This window comes from Microtus pennsylvanicus, chromosome 16 (assembly GCF_037038515.1).
Source record: "Microtus pennsylvanicus isolate mMicPen1 chromosome 16, mMicPen1.hap1, whole genome shotgun sequence".
Classification (NCBI taxonomy): domain Eukaryota; kingdom Metazoa; phylum Chordata; class Mammalia; order Rodentia; family Cricetidae; genus Microtus; species Microtus pennsylvanicus.
In genome coordinates, this window is record NC_134594.1 from 12,171,468 (window position 1) to 12,197,352 (window position 25,885).

The 25,885-nt window shown below is 39.8% G+C and overlaps 1 protein-coding gene across 10 annotated transcripts in view; it reads right to left on the bottom strand.

Annotated features, from left to right (window-relative positions):
- Mecom (MDS1 and EVI1 complex locus) overlaps window positions 1-25,885 on the bottom strand; it is a 549,775-nt gene that overhangs the window by 14,603 nt on the left and 509,287 nt on the right. For 5 of the 10 annotated variants that reach the window (XM_075951064.1, XM_075951065.1, XM_075951059.1 and 2 more), the window contains 7 exons: window positions 21,213-21,360; window positions 19,878-20,034; window positions 13,976-15,332; window positions 11,598-11,685; window positions 7,345-7,371; window positions 1,845-2,011; window positions 822-899 (listed from right to left, as the gene is read on the bottom strand). In XM_075951064.1, the coding sequence (XP_075807179.1) occupies window positions 822-899; window positions 1,845-2,011; window positions 7,345-7,371; window positions 11,598-11,685; window positions 13,976-15,332; window positions 19,878-20,034; window positions 21,213-21,360 (2,022 nt within the window). The remainder of the gene's footprint in view (window positions 1-821; window positions 900-1,844; window positions 2,012-7,344; window positions 7,372-11,597; window positions 11,686-13,975; window positions 15,333-19,877; window positions 20,035-21,212; window positions 21,361-25,885) is intronic. The other 5 variants (XM_075951060.1, XM_075951068.1, XM_075951063.1 and 2 more) reach the window with 5 other exon arrangements.

Below are 25,885 nucleotides of genomic sequence, written 5' to 3' on the forward strand. Positions count from 1 at the left end.
CAAGACTATTTGTTACTGTAATGAAAATAATAGTGTTCAGGCCAAATAATTCTACTAATACGCACTCCTTAAGAATGTCGAAGGAGAAACAAGACTTCGGTGTTGGTTGAAATAGATTCACTCTTGGAGAAATTGTCAGGGCAAAGGACTGCACTGTCAATAATGAGTCGCGTTTTTGAAGTAGTCATGTTACTAATTCCATTGTGTTGTAAGCAAAGCTATTACAGTCAAATATGACCTGTGTATCATTTGGTTAATTTTAGCCTTTAACAGAATAAAGAGCTATTGATAGAATTGGCCCTTTTCCTGGAATACTTATCTGTTGAATCTCTAAATCTATACTTTTTTTTTCTTCTTCTGAGGTTTAAGATGTTTGTTTCTTAAACCTCCTGTTGGGATCTGTGGAGGATGACTTAACTGTACTACGGAAGAGGATATATTTGGATGGTTACCTCCTAGCAGGGACTCGCAGCTTGGACAAGAGGAACTTCAGTGTTATGGTCTTTGTCAATTAAAATGACACTGATTATTGAGAAAAAAGAACTAAAGTAAAAACATTTTTATGGTTGTTAACATCTTTTAAACACATATTTATTACTAGAAATTCCACTAGATCTCTTAGACTATAAACACTATGAAGTCTCATCTGATGAAGAAAAGCCATTCTTAACTTTAGTCCCAGCAGCTAGGCATTTCCATTTTGACTTGAGTTTGATTTACATTCAAATATACACCAAACTAATTCTTATTCTGCTGTGACCTAATGAACATTGAATAAGACAATATTTATTAAGATAGTTAGAAAAAAAATATCATCAAACCTGTAAGGCTGCTCTCCTGTGTGGGTTCTCAAGTGCCGTGTTAGGTTCGCAGACCTTGGAAAAATCTTGCCACAGTATCTTTGAGAAAAAGATATTTATAAGAGAGAGTCAGCAGAGTCGTCTTACGCCACAGGAGAAAGCCGTCATGGGTGTGTTCTTAACTTAATTAATCCTGCACGCAACTCATGTCATCTCTGGCATCTACAGTTTGCAGCAAAGTCGTCCTAAAGTTATAAATAACTCCACCAATAAGGGCTGCATTAGGAGGCCTGTTGAATTTGCTCACGCATAAGTGAACAGTTTATGAAAATAGGCATCAGCCCGGATGACCCCCAGAAACTTGCTTTATTAATTCCATATCTTCACACTCACAAAGCTGGAGCGGACAAGAGGACCTAAGAAATTGCAAAGAGTGTGTGATTCTGGGTTGATGGATATATATTTCAACTGGAGAGAAAGGAACAGTGTGGCCAAAAAGTAGAGAAACTGATGTGCTTGAAACAGATAGCACAAGTATCTGAAAATAATTGAGAAATCATTGAGCATAATCTATTAGGGAACACAACAGACACACAAAGGAAGCTTGCGCATCCCTTCGTGAGATCTAAGAAATTTATTAAGCAGTGTTCCCCACTTAAAGACTCTGTCTTTTGTGAATAGCTTGATTCAAAATTAGTGCCATGACAATTGATAAAGATATGATTGAAGGCAGTAATATTCTATATTTGCATGAAAATAATTAACTGTGAAGGAAAACGCATAACTACTGTGAGACAAGTAGATAGTCCCTGCATTGTTTCTGTATATCACAACCAAATGGTCTGTATTAAAATTCTTCTTTAATGATAGTTTTTTTAAACCACTATTTTTATATATCACCAAATAAAGAGCACTTTGAAGTACCCGGAATCTGTCATGGCTGATATTGATAATTTGACAAATTATCAAGAATAATTTGTAAAGCCAACAACAGGCTGTTTGGAACCAAAGGGAAGATTTTTGGCTGTCATTAGCTCCGCCTACCTGCAGGTGTAGCGCTCTTTCCCCTTCCTCAGCAGGTTCTCGGGCAGGGTGTTGGGAGGTGCTCTAAAGCTGAACATAGAGGGCACCGACTGAAGGAGCTCACTGGCCTCCGGCTTCAGGGCACTGAAGCTCTCCAGCTTTTCTGCCATGTTCTCAATAGCTGACATCTGAAAGGCACAATCCCAGACATCTTTGCTTCTGCAATGATCGCTTACTAACCAAGACAATACTCCGCAAGAAGACTTCAAATCCCTACATGCCATAGGTTCTGAAGGAGACTGCAGGGCATCAGTGCCAACCAATGAGGAAACTGATAAGAAGCAGAGCTAGCTGGACTGCTTCCACAGTGGCCTGGTTAGGCTACACCATAGTAACATGATTGAGCAGTGGCATACCCCAAAGACATAACAAAACGAAATCAGTTTTATCTAATCGGTAGCCCTGTACTACGGATATCAATGAGAAACTGAGAATTTTAGGGAAAGGTGCGACCCACCATTGCTGATAATTAAGAATAAAAGAGCCGTGGTGCCGCATGAGAACTGAGAAGCAGGAAAGAACATCAAGTCTTCAAAGGGTGAAGCTTAAACAAAACATATGCCATCCAGAAAGAAAAGGTTCGGTATGTAAGAATCACCTGAGGCTAGGTTAGATTAATATCAGGATGATCCAAAATTTTAAGTGGGATCAGATTCAAGAAATTTTGACGAAATGTTCATTTGTCCCGAGCAGATATATTTAAGCTGAGTTTATGATATCTGAAGACAATTTCAGATGGAATAGATATCATCACGCAAGGGGAAGGTTCCCGTTTTTCAAGCCACGCTCTCTCCGTGGGCTCAATCAGTCTCGTATGTTTTGTTTGTCATCCACCCGCTGGCATATTTGCCAGACTGACTTGTACAGAATTGTGTTGGTTTTCTTGATTTTTATTGTTTGCAGTTACATAGATTCTTCTTCTCCTCAACTTTCCCAAAGCGTTGTCACCTTGGCACTCACATTTTATTCGAGAACCTGAACTACAAAATTGTAAACAGACAACTAATTCTCAGGCCAGCTTGTCAAATGAACTCACTTGGTTCTCAGGGTGTTATATGACCAAGGGAACACCAGTTAACAGTTCTTCAAATGCAAATACACCTCATAGAGGCAATGGTGGTGGACACAGGATCCAGAGAGCAACTGCAAGCCCAAACACTGAGCCAATCAGAAGCCTAATTTTTTAATGCTAAAAATGTATTTTCCACAAACAGTTAAAAAGAAAATCTATCATGTCTACCTGAAAAGGAAAAGTAACAATGTATGTTACCATGAGCATCATAACCTAAAGTCAAATCTCAAACGTTACTTTCTTCTCACAAAGGGTGTGTTGTAGGTTGGAGTCTTCAAATGACTATTCATGTTCTAATTAGCTATCTTTCTTTCTTCTTTATCCTGGAACCTGCTCGCCCATTTCATGCCCGGACTCCTAATGCTAGCTACAAATTGCATTGTACAGGGTACCACTGCCAATTTGCCAAATGTCTTTCATCAAACACAACACATAAAAAAAATCTCAGAGGAAAGTCAAGATCCATTTACTTGTCAGGCGACAAATGTGAACGCATTGGGAGGCAGTAAGGGCTCTAAGCTCAAGGGTTTGATTCATAATCACTCAGCTGCTAAAACATTCTGCACAGATGCAAGCGGACAGCACATCTGTCACTGTGAAGGATTTTGACACATACTGATCACAGGGCAAAGATAAGGAATGATGACGCTGCTCAGAGAGGTTGGAGGAAAGTCTGTCCCCGCCGAACACAGCCATTACCCCGTTCCAGCCAGTATTAGCATGCTCACTTTATTTATTAAAAATCAATTCAGAAATAGTTTATGATACTATTTTATCTGCATTTATTCCTTCTAATTGTTCCTTGTGGAAAATCATGTTGATAGTCTATCCACCATGGAATAAATTATCTGAGTGAAAAATAACCTCTGGTTTACAATCTGACTCGTGACAACAAGCAAGGGGAAGGGTCGCAATGTTCTCATGCATTGCGAGGGCAGAGAAGTAGGTGAATGGCTGGAGGTTATAAATATTTTATTTGTGTGCATTTAATATTTGGGTAATGTCTCATTATCGTGTAATTGTAAAGAATTTAAATGTCCATCTTGCTCCCACTCAGATGCCTGAAGCAATGTGTCTTGAAGAAACACGCTTTCACTTTTATAGAAAGCAGCCTCCTCATGACTATTATTAGTCTCAGCTTTCATCCCTAGCACACACAAACTACACGACCTTCGAGTTATTTGGGAGTGATTGGCCATTGGGAAATGTGTCTTGCTTTAGGAGCTGTAATACTAGATCCTTTCGAAGGAAGGTCAGTGAGATTACTTCCACCTCTAACAGTTTCAACGTGGCAAAAGCATCAACAAATGAGAAGACATAGCGTGGACTCAATAGCCACATGATGGCGTCCTCAAAGACAGTGAGAAAAGAGCATCCATTGCCCAAGAACCTCTCTTAAAAGCCACACACACAGCTTTGACTTCTGCTGTCAAATAAAAAGAGGATAAAATTGTGACGGAGAAGGGAAAAACAAGACTATGGAAGTATAAGCATTAAACAAACACATAAACATATGTATACACACGCACGCACACATGCTCACACATACTCATATACACATATACATACACATGTACATGTGTGCATGCACATGTGTGTGCACACGCACATACACATACGCATACATACACACACATATATATACACACATATACAAACACACACACATGTGTGCATGCACGTGTGTGTGTGTACATGCACATACACACACGCACACACACATGCACAAGCGTGCACACACCCACACCCACACACGCTGCTTAGCTAGACACCACTGAAGAGACAGGAGAGTTTTCATTACATTCTCCCTTTCCTATTCCTGGTATTTGCTCTTACGCCACTCTCGATTAAAATGACTAAGTGGCCCATGTTTGAACAGATAGAAGTGATTTAGATACCATCCAGCTGTATAGTTTAGCAATTCTGTGATCAGTGCTGATCTAGCCCTTACCGATTGATACTGGATTATCTAATACATGGGCCAAAGCCTCAGCTTTCCATCTGTTCTGACTCATGTGATGTTCCCCCAGAAGAAACATATCTTACGCAAAGATAATACATTTTGATACTTGTTTTAAAGTCTGACCAGGTATTTTAAAAAGTTGAGGTAAAATAGGATGAATAGAATAGGAAATGGCTAGACGTAAATTATATTATTTAATTATAAAATATAGTAAGAATTGCAATACAATGAATAAAAAATTAGGAAAATTAAAGCAAAGAAATTACCCACTGTATATTTTAGCATTATAATGCCAAATGACCCATTAATATCTTAGACTAATCTAAGATCAGCAAATGACAGGTTTTTTCCAATGTAGTAGTACTTTTTATTTGCATATATATAATAGTTGTTGATAGTATCTACAGCCAGATGTCTGGAAAAGGAAGTTATTTCTCTCCCTTCCAGTCCCCAAGAGGCTATTAACTTTATACTGACGCAAACTGTTTAGAGGCAGTGCCCTAGCTCCTTCCCCCAAATGCAGCTAAGCCTCTCGTCAAATAGAGTAATAATAAAAAAAAATTCTGCAGGCAAGATATCACCACCATGGATCTAAGCACTTATCTTAGCATTATTATTGGAGGGCCGATAGCTGAGGACCTGAGAAAGTTTCTCATCGAAACTATTCGGTGACAACCTGATTATGTGAAAGGCTGTCTGTCCAGGCGCACCATGAGTTATGTGGACTAATGATGCCCAATTAGATTACACATGACTTTATCATAGAATAACTAACTATTCATAAACAACAGGCTGGGAAAGTTTGTGGAGTCAGAAGTGTTCTATATTTGCTCACTTGATAATCTTGAGAAACTCGGAGCCATGGTCATCTGGGGGAGAATACTCATATTTTATGTTTATCTCACTTCATAGATCAAGCTCAACAGTCATGGCTACAAAATCACTGAGAGCTATTTACCACCAAGAATTGCAAGCCCGTGTCTTCAGAATGTATGGCAAGTATCTACTTCATCTCGCCAGTGTGAAATTCGCCTTGGAAATTCCTACGTGGAAAGGCGTATTTCCAGACAGGACAGCAGTAACACAGGATGCTACAAAGGAGACCTCGCCTGGACTTTGAATTGGCTTTGCCAGTGGATGTAGCGATCAGCCCTAAGTGTTGGGATCAACATCATAAGCTTTAAGCAGTTACAAAGGTGGCAAATGCCAAAGTCACACTGTACCTTAGGAAAGATAAGAGAACTGAGGTGTGGAGCTCAGAACAGTCCTCTACTGGAAGGACAGGGGAGGAATCCTGAAAACGCAGGCCAGTATATTCCGATAAAAAAAAAAAACGCACTGGTTGTACGACTTGGCATAATTAGACTAGTGGCTTCCACATTTTCTCACCGGCCTCCTTTCCCTCTATCACGCTTTCCCCTCCCTGGCAATACACATTTTTATGCTTTCTGAACACATGTACTTAATTATCAAGCACGCAACAACAGTGAGAAAATTTCTCATTTTGTCACATATTCCACAACAGAGAAAATAAAGAAGACCCTGCTTTAAAAAAATAATAATAATTAACATAAATGAGATAAAGGAAATAAATAAAGGCTAACATAGTCTATCTAACTAAGTTTTCACGGAAACAAGTGTGACTGCGGGACACCAAACTTCCCAAGATTGTTGGTATCCCTGTGAAATAAGCCATTTAGATGGGTGATGTAAACACAGGAAGACTTAAAGGGAAAGCTGAGGTCTATGTTACTCCCATCCGCCAACTTCTATTTAGGGGTAAAATATAAAACGAGGATTTTTCCCTCCCTGTATATCTTTCTGTATAAATCAATCAATCAATCAATGAATAAATAATAACCTACACCTAGCATCATGAGCAGAAACCAGATATACATTCATACAAAAGTTACAGAAATGAGACCTAATTCTGAAAAGTCCATTCAGTATTTAGGTACAATAGTTTAACATTAACCTGTTTCCAACTGGTAGGAACCATTCCTGCCTTGGGATAGAAGAATGTGAATTCCAATGTCAACCCTGAATATTAGTTCAAGTTTTACCTTACATGGGGCTTTATCAAAAAATCTGTAATACGTTGTCCCCAAATAATAATGGGTTCTACTTAATGATTCATTTCAAAGCTTCCCATATAAAATCTATATAAGAACACTCTTACCAAGGCATAATTACATGGAATTATGGAATTAGTGCGATTTAACTAATAAAATCATTCCATGAGTCATTTTTAACATGTTATATTCCCCGTTATATTGAGAACATTCTGCTGTTGGATGAGCAGGGGAAATGTGTGCTCCAGGTTTCTCACTGAAAGGAAAGCTCTGGATTCTTATCTACTCAGCATACAGATTAACCTCTTTTTTTCCAATGCTACATTACTTTAGTTAAAAATGTAAGGAACTTACCCATGTTCTCTGGTCAGGTAGTGGGAACTGGTAGCAAAATTGAAACAGAAACAGAAAATTACTTCTGTGTTGGATCTTTACTGCAATCTATCCTTTGAGAAATGAGCATTTATGCTAATCTGATAATGTTTACTTATCATGTAATTCTATCTGGAGTTCTAGAAATGAAAATTAAACCTATGTATAATATTGCTGAGTTTCCTCTATTTCCTAAGATTAATCATAGACCCAAGTTTGATTAGAAACCAGAATGTCCACCACTCTAAGAAATCTACCTACTGTGTGCTACAGAATTCATAACACAGGGCATCCTTTTCTTCTTCTTCATTGCAAGAGTTCCCTGTCATAACCCAGTCTGCTGCATCTTTATCATATCATTAATACAGAAAATGTGGCACTTACTAAAATTGGAATAATTACATAACAAAAGAAAATGTTGTTGGGAATTCTGTGCTTGACAGAGTGGTACTTGGAACACAAAAGTATGGAGGAAGGAATGAAAATGTTATAGTTCCAGTGACTTAGATGCTCTTCCAAAAGGCTGCAGTTTTTACCCTTGAGAAGTTGAGAGATACAGGACTTGTTTCCATAAAGGTAGTGGCAAGTATGAAATGTGACAATGGGAAAGATGTGTTGGAAGCAATACAGCATGTGAATGGCAAAGGGCATGTGGTATCCCCACAGCCACGCATAAATGATAGCATTGAATACATTTAACTTATTCTCAGCTCCTCAGAATGTAGTAAAACACACTCAGGCGATGTGAGTAAGCGAATAAGAGAGAAAACTTAAGTGACAGGGTCTTTGATATAGATTAAAAAGGTCAAATCTGAGAAAATAAAAAGTGACAAAAAGCAAAAATAATATTAAGAGGTCAGGAAAACCCAACCATGGATAACGGCCACCTTTACAAGGGTCTATCACCAAATGATTTGTATTCCAGTTCAATCAGCTGTAATGTGAGTGTGAAAGGCACTGACTAGGGGTCAAGGAAGTGGACAGTCTGGGTCGTCATTCAGTGATGTGCCCTCTCCATCGCACATCTTATCTATTGTGATCATTCTTTCTTTTTCAAAATTCTAATTTAAACTAAAGCACCATGGGTAATTTTCAACATTGTATCCAGGGAGAGACTTTACAGTGCTCAGTACTCCCTTTGGTCAAGTAACTTATTCACAGGTGAAGATAAAGGAAGGCTACGTAGTCTAATGGCCTCCTAGCACAAACTGCTTCCTTGAGCACAGAATGAGGAGACTTGGGCTCTAGATTTATCTCTTAATCTGGACATGTGTGAGCATGTATCTTCTTAATACTTGGACATCATTTAAAACATTGTACTTCTCTAAGAAGCAAGAGAGCCTAACAATCTTTGAGCAAAATCTTATGATTATCTATTGTCTTGCTCACTTATTTTTGTCTAGAGATTAAGTATAGGGAGGGATTGTGTTTTTAATAATGCAAAACTAGGCTTCTCCATGGTGTGCCACTACTCAAACCTGGTGTATGCGTTCATACTTTTCTAAAGCAGTTAAGAATTGATATCCTCTTTGTTGTGTGATAATTCAAAAAACAGACAGTGGGTGTCCTCGACTTCTAACTGCGATTCAAGATATATTAAATGGGAAGTAAAGAACCAAGTGGTCTTAGCCAAGCATGTATTTAGCAGTCCTTTGTGTTGGCTCATGACATAGTAAGGTCTTGCCAAGGATACAACGACCATCTTTCCAAATATCCCTGGGTACATGGGGCGGCCATGCTTGAAAAGTCATGACTTAGAAAGTAAGATCAGGGCAAAAGAAGAATCATTCACTACAATGACTTTATGATCTCAATGTCCATTCAGAAGAGTCTCCATTAGGTCCTTTCAGAGACCACACAGAGAGCCAAGTATATCCTCTCTGTAAGTCTTGTAATCCAGTCACCCTGAAAGGACAAGGGGTCTCATACATAAAGGGGTGAAAAATCTTCCTCAAACCAAAGCACTTTTGCTAATTGCAAGTAGCAATAACACCTTGTGCCTCGGTTATTCATCATCCCAATCCCTTGGCTTTGATTAGTTGTGGCTAGAATAGAACTGATCAAGTACAAAAACCAAACCAATCCTCTGGGACCTGAAGAGTTTCCTAAAAGAAATTGATCCCTCCAAAGACCACAAACTTGAATGAGAGCCGAGCTTCTCTTGTGTGTACTGCAGGAATTTGCTTCCTAAGTATTACTTACTAAAACTTCTAGATCCCCACAATAGTTTAAAAATAGCTTGGGAATTAAGCACCCTGAATATCTAGCTCCTTTTTTCCTCCCAAGTCCTCTGTAGCAGCTCTCTGTCCACCACATCCAACATTGGCATTACACAGAGACCTATTCCAGAAGGTAAGAACGAAGTATACTATTGTGTTCCCACAGGTACGCCTGAGTGAGACTGTGGGAGGGGGCATCACTGTGCTCTGAGCTCTGGGCATATCCCTTATCTGTTTTGTTCTTTATTACCTTTGAGAATATTACAATATAACACACTCCTTCATATTATCTTATTAAGTATCTGAGCATTCCATATTTTTAACACAGCCCTATACACATGCAATTATTGGTAAATGAACTTACCCATTTTATCAAGTGGCATATTTACCTAGGCTAGTAATAGTTTTCAGATGGCATGGGCATGCTAAAATCAACTCTTCCTGAGAGTTTTTGTAGAGAAAGAAAACCAACACTCATATAGACCAAATTGCTCAAACACACTAAACCAGTTTCATTTTTTCTTCATCCTATCGTGACCGCTCAGCTTTGAAGTGCTTAATTGCTAGATTTGTTATATTATTAAAATATGCAAGCAATTTGATCACTACTGTTAAAAGCATATAATAATAATATAGTGTCACGTATGCTTTATTTACAATTAGAAGAGAAAGTATCAGAGAGTTGCATTTTTACTACACTATCTGAAACACGGAGCATATTGTATTTAGGCTTCTTATCCCATAAACCCTTGCAAGTGTCATCTAGGTCAGTATAAATATCAGATATTCACCGCTAAACATTTACCGCCTCAGTACTTGGGTCTTTTCCATGTAGGGTTAGGTAGACAGTACTAGTCCTTATTCTTGCTAAATAAAAGTCCATGGCTGGAATGTTTCAGAAAGTTTTGATAACTAAGCATATTTTTTTTTCAATTTGGATTAGAGTGAGAATTTAAAGCAAAAAAAAATAGCTATTTATAACTAAAACAGATGTTTGTATCTTTGCTCTCACACTCTCGTTTGGTATTAAAGAAGACAATTGAAAAAGTGAGGACCGGACAGCAGGTAAGATTCCTAGCCCAGGAAAAAACTAATGAATCTACTACAGAGATTGAGGAGATTTTCATCACAAGTTTAATTAGAGAGCTATTGTTTGTGTTTTGGACACACTACAACACAACAAATTTATTTACTAAATGCTCAAGCATTTTTATAAAATCTTCGGTATCATTAAAGATCAGAGCTTGTATCATTTAAACACAAAACAAAACAAAATGAAATGCGATTTAAAAAAAAAAACAGATTCCAGACATCATGGTTGCACTTTCAACACAATTCCCTAGCTGTGGGTTGATATGTAAACCAGTTTGGGGAAACAGAATTAAATGGGTGGCACTGTAGAGAGGAAGCAGTGAGACAGAGCTGTTCAGCCTGCCCCTTTGCAAGGAGAAACTGTATGTATTTTGATAAATGGGCCTGGCCCCATTCAGTAAATAGCGCTGTGTATTGTGGTGAATTCTTGTGCAATTACAGACCTTCACTGGAATGCCCAGTGGTGTCGAGATAAATTCCTTCACCCTCTATGGTAACAACTTGTCAGGTAGACTCATTTCCTGTTTTTATCTAAGCACTAAAAGGACAAGAGTGACCTTCAAGAGGCTGGGACACGATGCAGTATGATCCATATCTTTGTGTCAGGAAACTTTAAACACAAAAGATAACTTCAATATTTATTTCCTCAACTGAGTTCTACTCACTCCCATGTGCACTTTCGCTCAATAAATAGTTGATGCACATAATAATTTAACACCCAAACTATGTTATTTTTACACATATACCGAAAGGTTTTTCTTTCAAAAGCCTGGGTTTTAGTCCCGCTAGAATTTCCTGTGTTCTTCCACAGCAGCGTCATAGGAAATCCTAGTGTTCTTAAAGTTTCTTTCATTCCATTGCACCTGCTTTTCGGGATCAACAAGTTAGTTTACAAGCTTGAAATCTCAAATCCAAAATACTTACTTGTGGGTGAAATAAGAACCCCGGAGAAGGTCTCAAGTATTTTTCTTTCAGAGCTTCAAGTGGGTCGGTGAGCTTTCTTTTCTCTACTCTGAAAGGTTAAAATTAGATTGGGGAGGTGAATCAGTCTTGCTTGTCAATCAGAGCACAGTCCCTGTCATTCATCACAGCAAAGCCAATGGAAGCTTCCTTTGGGACTGGCAAGAAGACCTCCGCTGGGGAAGGATACGTCAGGCACTTCTAAGTGTTTAAGGGGAGAAAGACCCTTTACAACAGAAAAACCCTACTCAGTGACTCCAGCGGCAAAGGAGTTTGAAACATGCAGAGTTGCTGAGTCACGAGCCTCTCTACAACTTTAGGACTTTGCTGTTTCAGATGCGGCAAGAATATCTGAAGAATTTGAGATGGTTGGGGAAAAGTAGGGCAATTTAATTTAAGCCATTTTCTACCAAAAATTACATCTCCAAATATCCACTCTGGTTCTCTTAAATTTGCCTATTGGGAAACAGGAAACCTCCAAGTTAGCTACTGATATTCAAGCTATGCTCAGTTATAGACATATATACCCAGCATATGTGTGAGAAGGGCATATGAATAGACAAATTCTTCACCTCTCTGTCCTTCAAGGTTTAGAGCAAAGGATGAAGCTTAAACATGGTCCACATCCTACCTGCAATTAGGTACATAGGAAGTGAAGTAAGACAGACTAATTTTCACCAGCCATTGGCAATTATCTTTTAAAAACTTTTAGGTAAGTACACTTTTGAACTGTATCTGTAAGCCAGACATAGTGCGCACTCGGGAAACGGAAGAAGGGGCTAGGAGCTAATGTTCATCTTTGGCTACATGGTGAGTTTGAGGCCCATTCTGGGCTACTTGTGTAAAGACCAAAACAAAACAAAATGCTATTGAAACAGAATAGCTATGAGTTCAAAAAATTTTATTTCTACTATGTTTTACATGTATTATTGATCTTATTAAACTAGGCATTAAGAGGTCAATTCCTGGGTAAAATATCTGGAGGCTGCAAAACTGAGCTTCATTCCAGACTGGCAGTAATTAGGGTTCAGAGCTTTTCATAAGAACTTTATCTTTTATAAAATGAAGGTTTGGAGTCTTGGAATTGAAGGCAGCAAACAGGGCTGAGGATGGTCACAGATGATGACGCGACAGAAGCTTTTTCAGTGCTGAAATAAGAATTTCGGAACACAAGGGCATCTTTGAGTATTTGTCCTCAGATATGATCTTGTTACAGGGCCTCCAGCCGGCCTCAAACTTAGGATACCCCGGCCTCAGTCTTCTGAATATGTGCTACCATGTCCTTGTATTGTGTTCTCTTTCTCTTGTTGAAATGGGAATAGCCTTTTCATACACTAGCAAGCTCTCCAAACACTCTGTAGATAATATGGGTAGAAGGCATTGACTGATAAGGCCTCTCAGTTCTAGCACTGAGGACATCCATAAATATTACCGAATGAAAGAATCTCACCATATCTCTTCATTCACAAATATTGGGTACAATATGAAAATAATCCTATCTTAAATAAGTTCAATAAAAAGTCCACATGTTCCACAAAGTCTTGATAATATTCAAAATTTAATTAGGAAGTAAATTAAAAACTCATAATATGTAAAAGGTGTAATAAATATAATGGTTAAAGAAAATTAATATTCAAAAACCAAATAATTTTTAATGGTGATTGTTATAGTATGCCACCAAAACATATCTTATTAAACATAAATGCTTTACCTCTAGAATTCATATATTGAAGGAATAATGGTGATATTAAATAGAAATGTATTTTAAGCAACTTACTCATTCTATATACAAAGCCATTTTGGGATTAATACCAAAATTAATCCAGAGCAATTTCACTTACTCTGGATTCTAAGAGGTTTCTTTAGAAAGAGAATATGAGTATCATATTCTTAGACATCTCAGTGGGTTGCCACATAGGAGACTCGGGCTGTTCTAGGTCTCGTGTTATTCTAAACAAGCAGTCCACTTTCATGCCCATGCATATCTGTGCTAATCCTTTGGGAGCCTCATTCTTCTGCCACTTGACAGTTTGCTTTAAAGATGACTTTCTCATATTTTCCACTCCCCAAAAATGTTTAAAAATAAGTTTATTGTCAAAATAAAAAAAAAATTCTGTGGTCCTATTCCAAAGCCTCAATTTCAGAGAAATCCAAAAATAAGTCCACACTTAACCTCTCAACTTCTGAATAAAACTTGATTTCTCAAGATTAAGCCTCATCCACTGCTGATAACCACAACAATAACAACAACAAGTGACTTGGAAGAGGAAATACTGACAAAGTGTACAATCTTGGTTTCGTACATATGTTTTTTTTCCAGCATCCTCTCTCATCATCCTTACCTATAAATGGGGTCCATGAAGAAGGGAGTAGGTCTCGCATGCTGCAGGGAGCCATCTGAAGTTGGTCTTGTTTCCATATTGCTTCCTTTCTTTTCCCCAAATACATGGTTTTTTCGAGGTTCAGTCAACTTTGTCCCACCTGCTCTACTCCTACTGCCCATACTTAGATCCAGGGGTTGGTCTTGGCTTGTGGCAGGTGTTGCTGGAAGCTTCGAGGGGACTGAAGACAAGGGTTTCTCATCCTTTTGCTTAGTGGTGAGGTCAAAAGGGGACTCAGAGCTTCCCTTCTGCAGTTTCTTTACTTCACTTGGTGATTGGGGTTCCATTTTCAAAGGTAACGACCTCAAGTCTCTATCAGGAAATGGGTACATTGATTGAGAGAATGCTGGAAAAAATGGGAGGGGAAACATGGAAGGGTAAGGTAACGCTCCGACTTTTTTGTCTTGCAGCCCCACCAGTCCTGTGGAACCAAAGTATTTTTCAGCAATAGACGCAATAGCCTTTATAGAATCATTCACAGCTCCTGACACCGCGGTTTGCTCCTCTACAGATGCTGAGAAAACGGAATGATTGCTGTATTCTTTCTTATTATTTATTGACGCCAGATTCTGCAGAGGGCTTACTTTGTCTTTGAACATTTTACCATTTTCTTTACATTTCTCTTTATCACTTTCAAGGTCACTTTCCAGATCAGAGCCCGAGGTTGTCTCCAGGTCACTGCCACTTGGTGTACTGACATCATCAAGGTCACTACTCTCTGACTGGTCACTGATTTTCTCAAGGGGCCTCTCTTCAGAGGACCTCTCGGGCAGCAGTTCCTCTGGCTTATTGTCCCCTACAGGTGGGTGTTTAGACAGTGCCTTCAAAATATCCTGTGTAGCTGGCAGTATCTGAGGATGTGTCAAGAGGGGACTTTGACATTTGTTTGACTGTTCAGTACTTGACAGTCCTTTAACAGGAGGACTAGCAGGTATCAGAGGAGGCCTGTGGTACAAGCCTGAAGGAAACAGACCAGGAAAGCTAAAGGAAAATCCAGGAGCTGTTGGAAAGGTAAGACCAGCAGGATGCCTATTGGTGCCAAAATAGTCAGCCAGGCCCGGGTTGGCATGACTCATATTAACCATGGACGTTTTATCCATAGCTGGGGTTCCAGGAAGTGAAATGCCTTGGCCAAAAAATCCACCTGCCGCAAAATGGTTCTTGCCCTCACAAAACCTCCTGTGTTTATTTAAGGAAGACGTAGTGCTGAACATTTGTCCACAGTCTTTGCACTTGATTTGGGTTCTGCAATCAGCATGCATGCGCTTATGACGACAAAGGTTTGAAAACTGAGTATAGGATTTATGGCAGACCTCACCTGCGTGCAAACAACAAGAAAGAGTCTCAGGCTTTATGACAATTGCTTCTCAAGTCAGCAAGTATCTATCACAAGTGCTTTACCCAGAATGGTTACAATTAGGAAGCCAGGAATAGGAGCTGGGAGTCCAGACTGGATGCTCTGAACATAAAATACCTTCCATTTTACTAGATTCCAAAGCAAAGCATTTCATTGACAAACGTCTGCAAAGCAGCACAAATACTTCACACAGAGTACACAAATGGTTTCCATCCCCAAGGCACAATATTTTGCATAATATTTGTGTGCTTAAATATTTATGGGAAAGTCACAATCCAGAATGCATTGCGTCTTCCACCTGATTCCTAACACTAGTAGGATCTGAAAAATCAAAGACAGATTAAGCACAAAAACTTTAGAGCACTTCAAGCAGCCTGCCTTGGAGGCATCAGGACAGCAGACAGCCTTCCCCTCATCCACACACTTCGCCTTTATCATCTCTCCGTGTGGGAAAGGCTGTGCCCCCCCCACACACACACTTCATTAGGATTGTATCGTGTACTCCCATCGTTCACACATCAAAGCCACACAACAATGCGCATTGTGTATTGGGAGACCTTTTTAACAATCATTTTCATGATTCGAGAAAGACTGACATAATTTACAATGGCTCTATTTTAAGCCTGCAAAGGAAACTCAATTGAATGTAGCCCATCCTGCATTGCTGGTTCCCATGAACTATGAGCACGTCCTCTGACTTCCCCTCACACCAGTGGCTAAGCTAGCCTTCCTGCACATGAAACCCCCATCCTTGGGAAACATGCTCACTTGTGGCTGTATCTTCCTCGGTTATCTCAGGGCTTGACTTCTGCCTGTTATGGCCAAGTATGGGAAGCCGAGGGGAGGGCCGTGAAAACGCTGATCCTGAAGAACCCAGCAGCCGGTGTGGTCCTACACTAGCCCCCTTCACCATGAATTTGTCAGTAAAGTAGCATGTCCCCTCTCGCAGATGTGCCAATATTTCTAAGTATATTTTAAGTCCGAACTTTGTAACCCTCCAGCCTTTCAAGTAAGACTTTGTTCAATTTGAGTCTTTCAGGATTATAATATCAAATTGCTAAGCATCATAGCTTTTAAAAAAAAAAAAACTTTGCTGTCGATGAGTTACTTTATGTGTGAGCTTAATTTAATGCCTCCCTGCAATTTTTTATATATGTGGAAATACGATATACTTGGCTGGTAATTGTTGAAACAAATTGATTTCAAGAAAATAAACACAAAATTTGACAGACGCTGCTTTCAAGTGATAGCTGACCGTGGGTGCAGAATGGCCGAGCCCAACACGTGACTTGAAGCAATGATGATTTTTAGAGCAGTTCATGCCACGGGGATTTTATAGAACGCAGTCAAGCAAAACTCACTGGAGCTTCGTTCCCCACCCCCCCTCCCCAACAGGAAGTGCTAGGCGATTGTGTTCCTGTTTTCTGCTGATGGAGACTAAACAGGACTGCTGCATGTCGCTAATCAGGACGGAGCCTTGGCCACACTGCAGAGACTCTCACAGGATTTATCAGGAAAAGAAGATGGGGTGATCGCTTCTCAGATTCCTCCCAGAGTACACTGGCCAGTCTGGTCTAACAGCATTTCAATAGGCTCAATCAACACACGTACTATTTATACTACCTAATACATTAAATAAAATCACCTGGGGAGCAGACCTCCACATAATTGTATGATTGTGATTCAGTTATGGATAATTCCAAAAAAGTATAGATATGTTATTTTATAGAATGCAGTCAAGCAAAATTTATATATATATATGTGTGTGTGTGTGTGTGCGTTATATAAGTTTTATAAATATATATACTTGTATATAATTGGAATTGTAAAAATACACTTTTAAAAATCATCAATAATCTATCCTTTGGGCACTAAGGTACTATAAGAAAATGTCTTAATGGGTTAATTAACCAACTGTAAAGACAGGAGTTGCAATGTTTTATAAATAAAATGTTGCTAGGTCATCTTCTTTTCTACAGCAGGATGACTTTAAGAAAATCCACAGTGTCTATGTTGGAATCACATAAGATGTAGTTGGATTTGTCTGTCTGAAACTTTTTTACAGGGTGAGCAGAGTCTGTGTCGCTCTCTTAACATAGAATCTGGGTGTTTCCTTAGTCAGGAGCTTTGTTTTTCAGCCTCGAAAACTTGGATGGAGACATCAATAACCAGGCTCCAGGTCAATGGTTCAACTGATGTTCAAGTCTACACGCAACTGCAATTTTCTCAGCAACAAGGACTTAGCCTCCAGTTAACATTGCATCTTTCTCCTTCTTAAACAAATGAAGAGGTATTTTGAATATATTCTGTCTATTAGAGCATGTGGTTTCTATTTAGGAAGGCTGGCGATTGCTGTGCAGGCGATGAGTAATTGCCTTAGCGCTAGGGACCCTGTGCTCACTGTAATAAGAGACAGTTGTCATAAACACACTACTGGGGGCAGATCATGGTGTGTGGCCTTCGAGGAGGAACCAGATAGCAGTCATAGGTGAACCTCCACCCTTTCAGCCTCATGGAAACTCCTATGTTTAAACCCTTTGTTCTGAAATTGCCTGGCTATTATTTGTAATTACTCCACAGTTCACTGTCAGAGTTGATATTTGAAGAAAGTCATCTGCTATTTAAATTTACCAATAATTGCTGAGAATGTATTCAAGGGAAATACTGGATGCAGCCTGAATAAGAAAGGACAGTCTCTGAAACTGGAAAGCGGAACAGTTGACTCTAGCATCGTTCAGAGCACGGACCAACGTGCTGAACGGCAGAGTTGATGCTTTCTGACTTTAGTCTTCAAAGAGAGATAAAGTAGGAAATAGGTGATAAGAGTCCTTGTGATTTATTCCGCTCTTCTCACCAAAACATAAAACTTACCACATTTATTTCTGAAATAAATGAACTAATATAGTATGCTCATAGCACTTCCAAGAGAGCTTGTAGGAATTATGGACTAGACAATGAATACTTTCTCTCTCTCTCTCTCTCTCTCTCTCTCTCTCTCTCTCTCTCTCTCTCTCAAACTTCTAATTCCTATTGTCTATATAATTTCCCATGTTCTAGCAGTGCTTCCCCAGGGAGTTCAGGGCACCCTTTGTTTATCTGCTGGTTGTCTTCGCTCCGCCCAGGGAACAGAACAGCTAAGCAAAACAGGACTTTCTTGTGCACTGGAAAAGGAAAGACGAGAACTTTTGGCACTTGGAAGCACAAAAGAAGGCTGTATCAAGGCAAAGAACAGGACGGTTAGTCTCTGGCAGCTCCACGTTGGCACTGAGAATTAGGTGTTTTGCCAATCAATTCTGTATTAGAGCCCGGCTACCTGCTCCAAACCACCAGTGCTTGTCAAAATAAATAAATAAACAAACAAACCAAAGGGGGAATAAAACTGGTTCTCATGCAGTTCCCAAAGCAGAAAGCCACAGATGCTGCCAGGTGCTGGTAATGATTCAAGGCATCCCACCCATATCTGGATCCAGAATCAGTTTAGAAGTTGGTAGCACAGCTCGCTTCTTCCCTATATTTACACACCTACCAGGGCAAAGGAACAAAGAGTTCAAGAACTGTTGACTAGATCAACCGAGAACAAAAGGTTTACCTTCTGAATCATTGGAAAGATTGCCGCATAACCAAGAAACAGACCCACAAGGATGAGCAAAAGAAAATGAGCCAAGTTCTCTGTTTCTTGAAGTGTGCTACTTAAGTGCTCAGTCCAGGAGTGTGCCAAGTAGGTGGGCAGAGGGATGTCCCCTGAAAGCGTGCACCTTGTATATCTGCTTGAGGGCAGTGCTTGGGGGAGAGAACCTGTCCAGCATTAAAGAGAAAAGACTCTGCTTTTTCAAGTGGCCCAGAACTACCAGTCTGCAATGGAAGCAGAAGGAAGAGGAGGAGTGAAGGGCATTTTATCCCCTCCACACATACAATCCCTCATCTACCCCTCTCCACACACACTCCAGCATCTATCCCTCTGCACACACACTCCAGCATCTATCCCTCTGCACACACACTCCAGCATCTATCCCTCTGCACACACACTCCAGCATCTACCCCTCCACACACACACTCCAGTACACAGACAGCAACATAAGCCTTCTCGTCTGCCCGGCTTCTTCCAGCTCCTTGAGGTCCAGACCAGGTTTTTAATCACTTAATGATATCCGTTATTGGCTGTTTAACCAAGCCACAGTCACTTACAATGTGAGATACACCTGATCATCTTGGCTAAATCCTACTACCTAGGAAGGCTCTCCTTTCCTTATTTAATCACTTCTCTTTTCTTTACCTGGTACTGACTCCATCCATAAAAAAACACCCCAAGGATTATAGGCGAAATGCTTTGGATCTGCTTATAAAATAATTTCTTATATTCTAAAATAACCCTCCTACTTTGGACCCAAAAAAGCTAGGAGGGCAACTTTCTCCCACCCACCGTGGCCGTGCGCGGCCATGCTCCAGAGCACAGAGCCCTTTGAAGGACAGACAGATGCGGAGAAGCTGGGGCGTTTAGAGACTTACAGATGAAGGGCTTCACACTGCTGTGGATGTGTTTGTGTTGCTTGAGGCCTGACGACGTGGCAAATGTTTTACCGCACTCCGGGCAAGCATGTGCCCGGGCACCAACATGTTGAGACCGAATGTGTCGCTGAAGGTTGCTAGGGTCCGTGAAAACCTGCTAGGAAATGAGTACTGATTAATCCAGAAACTTCACTCATGAATACAAGAAAGAAGACCAGCAAGAGCCCAAGGAGGAATTTGATTTGTCTTGTTTTGGCCTAAGACCAAAAGAAAACTGTATTTCCAAAGTGCAAGGAACTCCTTTAAGGAAGAAACCAGGAATTACTCAGTTCTCTGCGATTGTAACAGGGAATCCATTAGTGTCGGATACTGGACCACATCATGAATGGACTATCAGGCCAGAGTCGAGCAAGGCCTCGTCCAGATTACCATTAAAATTACATTTTAAAATAAAGAACATCACACACACACACACACAATTTGGAAAATTTTGATGAAAGTACCCCAAATTTATTTAAATAATTTTCCTAAGAAGTTAAACTCAAACATATTGTTTCTTCTGCAAGTTTCCAGAAATCTGGAGCTTTTCCTTTGGACATTTTACTAAATAAAAGATGAAAACCCAGTAGTGCATCCAGAAATAAAATATCCTTGAAGACTATTTCAAATGTTCCAGTTTCCACTGCCACAAAAAGCGAGAGGAATAGAAAGCGACTATTCCAGGACATCTCTGCACTCACTGTAAAGTCCAAGAACATGGAAGTTGTGGACGGCCATTGCTGGAGCTCACTCTGTGCCCCAATGGAACACTGTCGTTTCACCTGCGTGCTGTGTAGCCCTGATCGCTAAAAGCCCTGCACTGCTTTGTGAGAACCAAATTATGATTTCCACGAAGGATTAAACCGACAAACCTGAAAGTTTGGAGTCTCACACTCTTTCTGAATAAGCATTCTGAAGGGTTATGTGACCTTCCTCACAAACTGCCATTAAAAGAAATAAGTAATTCACGTTGGATATAATTTTCATTTCCCATGAGGCTACAAACCAACCCTACACGGGCAAGTCAGTAGCGGAACCATGAATTGACCAGGGATGTCGCACATGCAGTTCGGGAGCTCAGCATTAAGTCCCACTTCCTCTCTGACAGAAACAAAAGGGTACCCACTAAGTGTTTCTATGTGAGCTGCTAATGCCTTCTAGCACAGAACACTCACTCTGCTTTGCTGAAGGTATTTATAGTTCCCCATCTCAAGGCTTTTTCTCTATAGTATAGCAAGCGATGGATTACGAGAGAGGACAACAGGGAGAGGCGAGCAGCCTACAAATTCACTGTACCTTGGCACAGTTTTCACATTCATAGTGCTTTCCACTGTCATGTGACATCTGGTGGCGAATTAAGTTGGACTTCCAGTTAAACGCCTTGGGACATTGATCACACTTGTATTCTCTCTCCTCGGTATGTGACAACATGTGCTTCTCCAGGCTGTTAAGAGAATAATTGATTTACTGAGAGGCAGGGACAAGGAAAACATTCACAAACAGAATTATCCTTTATTACTAATTCAATTGGCAAGGCAAGAATTGAGAGGGAAAAAAAACTGAAGCGAGAAGGAGAGAAGAGACAGGCAGAAGCGTGTGTTATAGCTCCTAGACTGTATTTCCCACCAGGTCAAGCCCTGGAGAAATAAATCTGACACACCTATCAAGGATTGCCTGAATTTAGGACTATGATAAAAATTATTTATCTATTATGGATTTCTGACATAATCTTAATAGCAAAATTGATTGGTGCTGTCTACTTTATTCAACTATAAAACATATTAATACGATGCTAAGGACATGAGGTAGGTATTCTCTCGAATATATGTAATCTCTAGATAAGACAGCATTTATATTTCTAGTCATATAGAAAAGAGAACTGAAAGTAACTTCCTATTGTGGCTCTGATACAGGTGTGTGCGTGTGTGGATTGATAAATGGGGAGACAAGGGGATAGATAAGAGATGATGACGATAAAAGTGGTGACTGAAATGATGAGGGTGAAAAACAGAAGACAAACAGATAGAAGATGGAGTATAGATGGATGGATGGATAGATAGATAGATAGATAGATGATGGAGTATAGATAGATAGATAGATAGATAGATAGATAGATAGATAGATAGATAGATAGATGATGGAGTATAGATGGATAGATAGATAGATAGATGATAGATAGATAGATAGATAGATAGATAGATAGATAGATAGATAGATAGATGATGGAGTATAGATGGATAGATAGATAGATAGATGATAGATAGATAGATAGATAGATAGATAGATAGATAGATGATGGAGTATAGATGGATAGATAGATAGATAGATAGATAGATAGATAGATAGATAGATAGATAGATGATGGAGTATAGATGGATAGATAGATAGATAGATAGATAGATAGATAGATAGATGATAGATAGATAGATAGATGGAGTATAGATGGATAGATAGATAGATAGATAGATAGATAGATAGAGAGATAGATAGATAGATAGATAGATAGATGATGGAGTATAGATAGATAAATCACAAGCTATAAGGGAAAGCATACAGAATTTAAAGATAGTATTGACTGATAATGAGAGAAAAACATGAAGTTCCTTATAAAATAGTTTGTCTACATTTTAAAGTTTAGAATGTTTTGGTTTCTTAAGATTTTGGCTTTGTTTTCTAAATTGGTACATGACTCTGTACAAATAAAATGAAAAGCCAGTATCCATAATATCTGCAGGTAGCAGACACCTGCAACATTTTTGTTCACCGGCCACACTGTCTGTGGAATACTAGCATACGCGCTCACATAGACGAGGAGCTCCTGGAGTCAGCCTATGTGCATTCCGATACAGCACACAATCTAGGCTCTGAACAGTTTGTTATGAAAGGGAGCAAGAAAGTGGCAAGTGACCTCAAAAGATATTAGGATGCCAATCTGAAAAGATGTACATTGTCCAAAAATAGTCCAAATTAAGCACCAAAAACAGCGAGTCTTTTTTGTTTTTCTGAGACAGGGTTTCTCTGAAAACCTTGGCTGTCCTGGAATTCATTCTGTAGACCAGCTGGTCTCAAACTCACAGAGCTCTGCCTGCCTCTACCTCCTGAGTGCTGGTATTAAAGATGTGTACCACCACTGCCCAGCAGCAGTGAGTCTTTTAACAAAAAGGATATTCAAAATATACAAACAAAACCTTGCCAGTGACCCTAACAGTATGATTGGTGTGAAAACTAGGAGGTAACGGAGAAAGCACACATACATCTCGGGTTTTCCCTGTGATGTCAACCCTGTTTTAAGGTGGCAAAATAGACAATCAGGAGTAGGAGTACACAGACTTAATTGATCCTTATAATTCATTAATTAGTTAATGAATCCAGGTAATCTGCTGTATGCTACCTGATATAAATAAATGATAATATCAATGATGCAAGCTGTTAAACCAATAAATCCAAAGCCCAGGCCAGGTCTAGGATGTAGTGATGCCTTTATGGACAATGGAAGGGAAGAAGAACAATGTTAGGACCACCAAGGATATACAAACAGCAGAACTGCAAGGGAAAAATGGACTGAGAAAAATAGCAGGGGAGAGATATCCTGAGAGGGAGAGTCTGACAAGAGGAACACTTACTAGATTAAAGTAGACATAATTCTGTCAATCAACAGCATACACGGACCTTCTGTTCATAATAATCCTAAGAGCTCTATCAGAATTATAACGTCAGCTTAGTATTTTTAAAGTGCACTACCAAAATAGTGTTTCAAAAGTCTTAACTTTTCAAACATCCTGTCTATATATTTTTTCTTAAGAAAAATATATTATCCAAAATTTGTTTCAAACACCCCAAAATAGGTAGAGAAGAAAGAGAAAACGAAACTGGTCTTTTGTCGTGATTGTGGAAGCTGAACATAGTGGTGCTTTTAAATTCACCGTCCTTTCTGATTTGTGCCAATTTGAAGCATTCCACAATAAAAATCTATTAACACTGCCAAGAACGAGTGTTTAATTTGCTGTCTCATTTCTCTGTGAGATCAGAATTCTGTATTTGAATATTAACTAAGACATGCACTAAGAATACACTCCTTAGCAGTTATGAGTGGGATTGGTTTGTGAATAAAGCCCCGACTCTCATATCTTCATAAACTGAAAATGCTTTTCCCACGTTCATTTTCCTCTATAGCTTCTTTCCTATTCATACTGGCACATGGACTCACTCTGAGGCCCGTGAGCCAGTCCTGTAGCAAACCCTGCTGCTCGCCCACAAGTGCTGATGCCTCACTGAAAAACAAAGTACCTGCTGGGAACGGGGACGTGGAGCTGAAAGGAAGACCCCATTTTACCTGTACTATGCCATCCTCTGTTTGCAGAAGATGTTGAAAGGTAATAGATGAGGGAGGACAGACCTCAGGAACAGCAATGAGCATGAGCTGCCATTCCTACAAACCACTACCATGACTGGGAGTGCGCTGTCTTCAGTAACCAAGGAGGGCAAGCCATTTCTGCTACAGATTCCAGTATGTGTATCTGAAATCCTGATCCCTGCCTCCCAGAGGCAGAACACTGCCATGTGTTCTGAGACTCATTCTTTCTCCTGATTACAAGGTTGTGGTCTAGCTCCGAGAGAATGTCGTGAGCGCATAGCACTCCTCGGGGGATGACAAAGCAAGGGAGCCTTCCCTTCTTCCTTCTCTTGTGTAGCGTAAGACACATTATTGTCCCATGGTGTTATCACTGTCAAATACGCTGATAAAAGGGGGCGTGGACCATTTAGGTAACTCAGTAAAATGAAAGCATGGAGAACAAAGTTCTTTTCCTAGCACCCCAACATAAACAGGCTGACATGGCGGCACGCATCTGAAATCCAAGAAAAGAAGATCCCTGGGCTGGGCTCACTGGCACCAACTGGCCTAGCCTACTCAGTAAGTTTCAGGCCAAAGAGAAACCCTGCCTCAAAATTTAAAAAAAAAAAAAGGTAGACAACCTCCAGAGAATGATAGCCAAGGTTTCCTCTGTCCTCCTCATATAGTTACCCACACAAACACTTCCCCCCCACACACTCATAGCCCTCACATGCACACCTAGTAGGAGGAAGGGAAACAAGTTCTCAAAAAGCAGAAACTGCATTGTTTCCATAAACATCAAAGCCCTCCTGCCAGCCATCAGACTTCTCTACTTTTCATACAAATTAATAATAGTGGGTGGAGCTTTGGTCAGCATCCCATGTTCTAGTCCCCTGCCCATATATGGATTAGTTTCAAAGATTTTAGGGACAAAAAGATGGCTCAGTGTAAGATCACACACACACACACACACACACACACACACACACACACAAGAATTTTAAATATTTTAGATGGTATGTGCAGAAAGAAAAAAATGTCCTATTAAAGAAGGCCATCTCTTCGGTTGACAAGATTAGCAATAATGGCAGCATGATAAAGTGGGAAATATCCAGGAAATGTAAATTTGTGGCAGTGCTACAGTATATAAGTCCATGACCATCTACAACACTTGGTGAAATGGTACCCAAGTGCATGATAATATGCTCTTTGCATCTGGCCGGGCTTCCAAAAGGTAAGTGTGGAGGGTTCTATAGGGCAGTTCACCCAATGACTGACTGGCAGTCGCCTTCAGCATGAAGTGGAGTTACCTGAGGCTGTTGCCTGAGGTTGAGTAGATCTAGAAGGTCCCTCCTAAGAACACTTGCTATCAACTTTCCAAAGGAACTGGAAACTTCAATTTTTTTGCACAGTTCTTCTCTTTAAAAGAGAGAGAGAGAGAGAGAGAGAGAGAGAGAGAGAGAGAGAGAGAGAGAGAGAGAGAGAGAGAGAGATTCTTCCCTTTTAAAACACCAAAGTAAAATGCTTCATTTTCATTTCTGGTCCAGAGATACCATTTCTTTGTGTGAATATTTTCTCTTCTCCCTGACATCTACTGGTTTTTATTTTATATAATATTGGGGCATGATTATATTTA